Raw genomic sequence first — 7,668 nt, 5'->3', positions numbered from 1 at the left:
TTCGACATGTAAATTCAAGCCATTAAAATTTAAATAAATAAAACATATGTATGGATGAATCTTTCACAATAAGATCAATAACATGCATTTCGAAAATAGATGGGGTGAATTTTCATGTCATGCCGACATTAAAACGTTAAGACCCATTGAAAATCACTGTATAATTCACACATTGGCTACATATAATGACAAACCACTGACTACAGGTTCAGTGTTGCAACGAATTTCTTAACAGGATCAATAAGCTCCGACGAGCTCACCGACGATAATGAAAGAAGGATGCCATTAGGGAGTCAGCAAGAGCACTGAAGAGATGGATTAAAGCCTGTTCACACTAAACCCGTTTTTTTTTCCGGATGAATGTTCATTCTGAATGAGCTTTTTTATGGTAACACTGGATTCCAATGCCGCTATTCATACAGAGTCCGACAAAGCATCCGCCGACATTCCGAAAGTCTACTGAGGCGGAACGCCGTGTCCTCCAACGAATGGAATGTTGTTATGGACCATGAGTGAAACAGACGTGATAAGCCGCTGCGCACCGTTTCCAGAACACAAGTGTGGTCCGAGTTGGGGTGGCAAAGCTCATTTTTAGGGTGGCAGCTGCCACCACCATGCCACCCTTCTGGGCCACCTCTGATTATTCCATCTATATTTAAATCACTGTAACTTGTGTTATATTATTCAAGCATTAATCCAGGCATTGTAAAAAGGAAGTTGCGTTTGGAGTCTGGAATATAGACCTACTTTTAGCAAAAAATCATACAGCAAATAAATATGTAACTGCGTTCTTTACTCATCTCACTCGTATAAAAATACGGGTTATATACTCCTCAAAATGCATCAACATCATGGAAACGACATAATGAAACAGTTATGCTAAATTAGGAAAATAAATGCTTTAATGGTGTGTATTATATTAATCTCAAACAGCTGAAGGGTGTGGACAGGAGACTGGTATAACCACTGCAACAGCGCCACCTATTGTACAGGAGTTAAATAATTTTTAGTTACATGTTTTTAGGGACTCTGTGTGAATAGGCCTTCCGTCGCATGTTTGTCTTGCAAAATCATTACGGATTTGGTGTGAACAGGCCTTTAGTTCTTTGAAAGAGAAGTAGAGTTCTGCAAATCTACCTCAAGATAAAAAGAGGTTAACCCAAACAACTCTATTATCTCAACATGAAGGAGAGTATGCTGAAAATGAGAGCTGCAAAAAACATTGTTTAATTGTCAAAAAGGACCAAAAAAGGACCATAAAATTTGTCCATACGACTCACACACAGCAGAAGCCATAATATAGCCTGAATAAGTTATTTACTGAAAATCATCCCCTCTTGGTGTGTCTATATGACAGCCTTGCCGTTAATTACAATACAATTTCATCGGCTCACTTTCATTTTATGTAAAAGAGCAGCATGAGCATTTTTGCCTATTTCTATACAATTACAAAGAACAAATAAAAAAGAATAACTGCTATTTATTTAATGAAATTAACAACCATGTACCTCAAAATGAGTTACACATATGACAAATCTTATTGCATAATCTATAGCCGACCACTCTTTTTTGATGTTAATCGCCTAAGACCCAATTTGCATATAGCCTCTGTAGTGTTATGCAGATTTATAATTTACTTTGATAAGACATCCATTTAAGTGAAAGAGTCAAACTAAATAGGCACTTCAAAATAATTTGCATAATTCATTATTCTAAATCTTATTGCCATGTCTCGCTGTAAAAAAGCCAATTAATTAATAAAATAAAAAAATAATACATATTCTCTTTCATAATGAGCCTTGTGTAAATTGGCTGTCTTTTTGTATTAAGCATGATACTCTATTATAAAGTTGTAGTCTTAAGATTGGACTTTAATAACAAGCTTCCCAGTTCATGCATTTGAGCAAACAAAGAATGCATAATTGTTTGCACAGTAAACCAGTTTATCAGCACAAAAACCTCTCTATCCTTTTGTTAAGGAAAATGTATTATTCAGATTCTGGCTTTCAACACCTTCCCTTTTTAAATGTAATAGAATTTGGCTGAAAGTCCTAATCAATAATTATGTGTGAAAGTTAAAAGCAAAGTCTAAACCATTGGCAAATGCACGTATAAATTTTGTATTTTGCTGGTAATAGAATCCACCTGGGAATAAAAAGGAATAGCACACTCAAAAGGAAATCACTGAACTGGAACTCCATTGTTTGCAATATGAATGCTATATTGAATCCCATTCTAAATTCATTGAGGCAGCATTAAACATAAAATCAGAGCTGAGTGATCAAAGTAATCTCTCACGTCAGTGACAATAATTACATTCGGCACACATCAAAAGAAAGTGAGTGGCATATTGCTGTTTTCTCCCTACTTTACAGATGACCATAAAGAGAAATAATCACTTGCATTTCTAATGTATAAACTATATGCAGTGTAGATAATATGTTTATACGTTTAGAGATTAATATAGAACTCAACAGTAGTTGAGTATTATTTTTATTTTCTGTTGGGCCACTAGTAAAGAGTTTTACTTGCCCTGCCAACATTTTCATTGGCCCCACCACACACACACACACACACACACACACACACACACACACACACACACACACACAAATCATAGATTCATAAAAACACATTTTCTGCTACCATCCCTGGAGTCGAGAGTGTGAATCCAGGGCGTGCTGAGTGACTCCAGCCAGGTCTCCTAAGCAACCAAAATGGCCCTGTTGCTAGGGAAGGTAGAGTCACATGGGGTAACCTCCTCGTGGTCGCTATAATGTGGTTCTCGCTCTCGATGGGGCGTGTGGTGAGTTGTGCGTGGATGCTGCGGAGAATAGTGTGAAGCCTCCACATGCGCTACGTTTCTGTGGTGCTCAACAAGCCACATGATAAAATGTGCGGATTGACCGTCTCAATGCGGAGGCAACTGAGATTCATCCTCTGTCGCTTGGATTGAGGCGAGTCCCTACGCCACCACGAGGATTTAGAGCGCATCGGGAATTCCAAATTGGGGAGAAAATAAACTAATTTAAAAAAAAAAATTCTGGAAATCAACGGCATACCATGGAAAACATTGCTAAATCATTTTCAACCCATAAGTAACGTCTCTGTCATTCCTGCAATGTCGGCAAAAACTCACCTATGTTTGCCTGCTAGATAACATTACCTAGGTGAAATATTGAACCCTCAGACTTGCACTGCTCTGAATTTAGGTTTGCAAAAATTCACCCTTATTTTTGGTTTTTTCAACAAATCAACTGAACATAGAAAAAGTAGCAACATTTTTACCATGCTTAGAAATGTTGTCTCATAGAAAAAATACAACAGGTCAAATACTTGCTTGGGAAATGGCTAAATGACTTCCCAATTGTGTCAACAAGCTCTGACAGTCGATCTGCATTTTTCCCCATGATAAAAATGTCAGCTATAGTTATCTGTAGTTTTTGCACATATTGAATATATATTACATATTATTTAATTGCTGCCCCCGCAACCCGACTTCGGATAAGCGGTTGAAGATGGATGGATGGATGGATTTAATTGCTTTAAGCTACAGTGTATATCTGAAAGTTAAATCAGGAGAATTGGCAACAACACTGTGCAATAATCACAACGCTATATTCATGACATGAAAACACACCATCAACAAATATCATATTTAGTGACTAATTAAACTAATTAAACAGTCCCACCAACTGGCCTGAAACTCCCTCATGCTGGCTCCAGCCCATCAATGTTGTGATCATATAAATTGTGTTGAGTGTTTAAAGAAGAATGGACAACACAGAAAGGAGAATGCTGCTTTGCCTCATCACACTCCTGATAGTCAAAAGTGTTTGCCGAGTGCTGATATGAGATAGAACAACATATCTGAGAGCAACATTCATGTATGACCCAACTGAATAGAGCAGGTTTAAACAGCCTGTATTATAACCTGGCAAACAAAAAGGATCAATTGACTGTCAGATGAGCATTTCACAAGCAAAAACAAGCACTATTAGGCTACTCATTCTTAGGGTTAGATTTGAACAAACCTCTTACCTTATGTATGCAGCCCATAGAATTCCTCTATAACATGTTAAATTGATAAAAGTATAAAACCATCAAGGGCCATTTTAGAGGAAGCATCCATCAAACATTTCCAAACTGGCTTGCATTTCTGTTTTAAAGAAATATGTGCAATCCACCACACATTTAGATAATAGACAATCGCACCTTGAAGAGTTTTCACTAATAATCAATGTGTGGTTTTTGGAAATGCCTTTAATGGTCAGTTTTCGTGTCTTTCAAATCTGTATTTTACCAATGATCTCAATGCATCACTGTTGGGAATGGACATTTTAACCTTGTGGATTGTCCCTTGCGGACACTAAACCTTGCAATAAGAATGCCCTTGAGGACCAGCGGTATTACTGATAAAGTGTCTGTCCCTCCTGTGCGACCTTCATCTGATGAATATAGAATGATTCTGTCAAATATACTCTTCTGAAAGTGATTATGAGTTGCTAAGTGTTCTGTGTGGTTTTTAGCATGTTGCTCTGTGTTCAATTTAGTTTTTTTTGCATGTTGCTAGGTGTTTTTTGTTTTGTTTTTTTATCATGTTGCTAAGTGTTCTTTGTGTTTTTTTTATCATGTTGCGAGGTGTTTTTTGTTTAGCATGTTGCCAGGTGTTCTTTGTGGGGGTTTAGCATGTTGCTAGGTGTTCTTTTAGCATGTTGCTATGTGTTCAGTGTGGTTTTTAGCATGTGGCTATTTGTTCTGTGTGGTTTTTAGCATGTGGCTATTTGTTCTGTGTGGTTTTAGCATGTAGCTAGGTGTTCATTGGGGTATTTAGCATGTTACATTTACATTTATGCATTTGGCAGACGCTTTTATCCAAAGCGACTTACAGTGCACTTATTACAGGAACAATCCCCCTGGAACAACCTGGAGTTAAGTGCCTTGCTCAAGGACACAATGGTGGTGGCTGTGGGATTAGAACCTGTGACCATCTGATTAACAGCCCTGTGCTTTTAGCCACTACGCCACCACCACTATTTGCTATTTGTTCTGTGTGTTTTTAGCATTTTGCTATGGGTTCTGCATTGTTTTAGTGTGTTGCTTGGGGTTCTGTGTGGTAGCATGTTGCTATGTGGTCAGTGTGGTGTTTAGCATGTTGCCATTTGTTTTGTGTGGTTTTTAGCATGTAGCTATTTGTTCTGTGTGGTTTTTGGCATGTTGCTTTTTGTTTTGTGTGGTTTTAGCATGTTGTAATGAGTTTGTGTGGTTTTTAGTGTGTTGCTTTTTGTTCTGTGTGGTTTTTTAGCATGTTGCTATGTGTTCAGAGTGGTTTTTAGCATGTTGCTAGGTGTTGTGTGTGGTTTTCAGCATGTGGTTAGGTGTTCTGTGTGGTTTTTAGTGCGTTACTATACATTTGCTAGGGTGTTCTGGTTGCATAAACATACATCTTTTACAATGTTTGTCCTAAAACAGAGCTAAAATAAACCCATTATACATACTGATATCATCATTATCTATCATTGGCAATTAAGAAGAATTTGTTTAAACTCAAATAAGACTTAATTTCAGAAATACAATTTTGTCATTACTGGTGACCTGAATCAACAATGCCTAAAAATCCTTTCTAGGGTAGTTACAGTAAAAAGCACTACATAATTCACCAAAAAGTCTCATTACATTACTCTTTCACCAGACTACAGGGTGAGATTGCTGTAGTATCCCAAGCAAAAACCTAATTTGAATCCTAGCAAACTGGAAGTCTAAATGAAGCAGCATGAATATCACTTTATGAAACATTGACTTGCTTGTAACTGTAAAAAATGACCCATTAATAGGCTATTTGAAATTATTTTTTACTTTGTAATGAAACAGCCAGAGCAGTTCTACTTCCTCTCCACACTCCATTATAAAACAGCAATCTCAGGTCAAGGAATTCATACTGCTTTAACAAAGAGATCAGCTCTGTCCTTAAGGACTACACTCAGTGACTGTAATCAAAGCTATGCCTCAGGAAATTACAGCGAGATCCCTTTAACCATTCTAGATAAGAGTTGAAGCGATGAGACTTCAGGTTTCTTCATGATGACCCTGAAAACATTATACTAACTAAAGATGGAAATGAATCAATATTGTTCGAGTAAGAGTTGTCATCATTGGTGTTATAAACACTCTTTTATAAATCTGTATTATTTAGTTTATTACAATGCAGAGGATCAAACTTTATTGGTTTTCTTAAAAAAAAAAAGAAGAAGCTGTTATTACATTACAAAAACTGGCATAATTGAGAGCTATGCTCTTTGTTATTGCAGAGTAAAAGGACCATTCAAATTCACTAAAGCAACTCGAAATGACAATGGTCCATTATTAGGTCATTAGCAAGTCATGACATTAGAACGCTGTTAGCTGTGCTGGCTCAAAACTCATATAGTTAAATCAAGAAGAAGTTGGCTCATAACTTCGGATGAAATGGGATTGAGGCTTTCAGATGTGTTTCCTTCAGCCAGGAGATGAGGATTTTATTCAGCTCTGCAGGCCTAAAGAGGAAATGGAGATAGTATGGACTAAATACCATGTGATATAACATGAAAAGACTAGGTCTGCCAATGGATTTAGGTCATTAGTAGTGCTTGCAAAGACAAGCATCACTATTAATGTTACTCATAAGGGACACATTTGAACAAATTATACTGCTTGTTGAGGAGAGGTCACAGTGGAAAAACCTTGGGCCAGGGCCAAAAAACATTGACATTTGGGTTTTGTGATTAAGTAAATTTTTTTGGCCAATAAAGCTTTTTGCAATTATTTAAAATGCATCTGATCAATCTGCACAATAATCTAGAAACAAAGTGAATCAACACACAACAACAGAAGCAGAAGAATTTGCGAAAACACAACATTGATGTCACTGCCAATACTTTTGGCCACGGCTGTACATGTGAAAATGCAGTTACGGATATTAATAGTTCTAAACAATTTGATATTCCATTTTTGTTATCAAGAATATTTTTTTATTTTTTATTATGATATCTAAAATTAGCATTTTCAATAGTAGTAATTCAATGGCTGATATCAAGATATCATTTTAGTGAAAATTAAATTGTAGATACTTATAATTCATATCCAGCAGGTGATATTAAATGTTTAAAAAGGTTTGCGATATTTATTGTTCACCAAGTGAAAATCGTAATTGTCAGAATCCTGTCACTTTGGTCAGTCATGTTTATTGTGATGTGACGATTCTAACACCCATGTTCGGTGTTCTGTGTTTTTATGTTTGGAGCGTGGTGTCTGGGTCCTAACTCTTCAGTCTAGTTCAGTTTTCGGGTCTGGGTCGGGATCCAGACACTCATGCTGCATGTCTCGTCGTTTTGGAGCACATGGCTTCCGGTTCGGTTCTCTTGTTATGCGCTTCTACTGTCAGTCTTGTGTCTTGTGTGAGTGCACATGGCTGTGTTTGGTTCTTCATCAGCATGTGCACTGGTGTCCGTTTTGGTCTTGTATGTTCACACATATTTGTCTGCAAAGTCATGTGCTTTTCTTCCTATATTTTGTGCCTTCAATCCTCATACCTCATGTCTCTGCCAGATTGTTTTGCAAGGTTGTCTGTTGTTGCTCGTAGCTCCTGTCTGTTCTTGTATCTCAGTCGGTTTTCTGTTTTAGTTTGTTTAT

General features: G+C 37.1%; 1 protein-coding gene across 1 annotated transcript in view; it reads right to left on the bottom strand.

The window, feature by feature from the left end:
• Positions 1–5,839: 5,839 nt before the first annotated feature.
• Positions 5,840–7,668, bottom strand: part of ephx2 (epoxide hydrolase 2, cytoplasmic) — a 30,272-nt gene continuing 28,443 nt past the window's right edge. The window contains exon 20 of the mRNA XM_052146159.1: positions 5,840–6,533. Within this exon, the coding sequence (XP_052002119.1) occupies positions 6,449–6,533 (85 nt within the window). The 3' untranslated portion in view covers positions 5,840–6,448. The remainder of the gene's footprint in view (positions 6,534–7,668) is intronic.

Source organism: Xyrauchen texanus, chromosome 16, assembly GCF_025860055.1.
Source record: "Xyrauchen texanus isolate HMW12.3.18 chromosome 16, RBS_HiC_50CHRs, whole genome shotgun sequence".
Classification (NCBI taxonomy): Eukaryota; Metazoa; Chordata; class Actinopteri; order Cypriniformes; family Catostomidae; genus Xyrauchen; species Xyrauchen texanus.
This window is presented reverse-complemented; position numbering and strand designations above follow the sequence as displayed.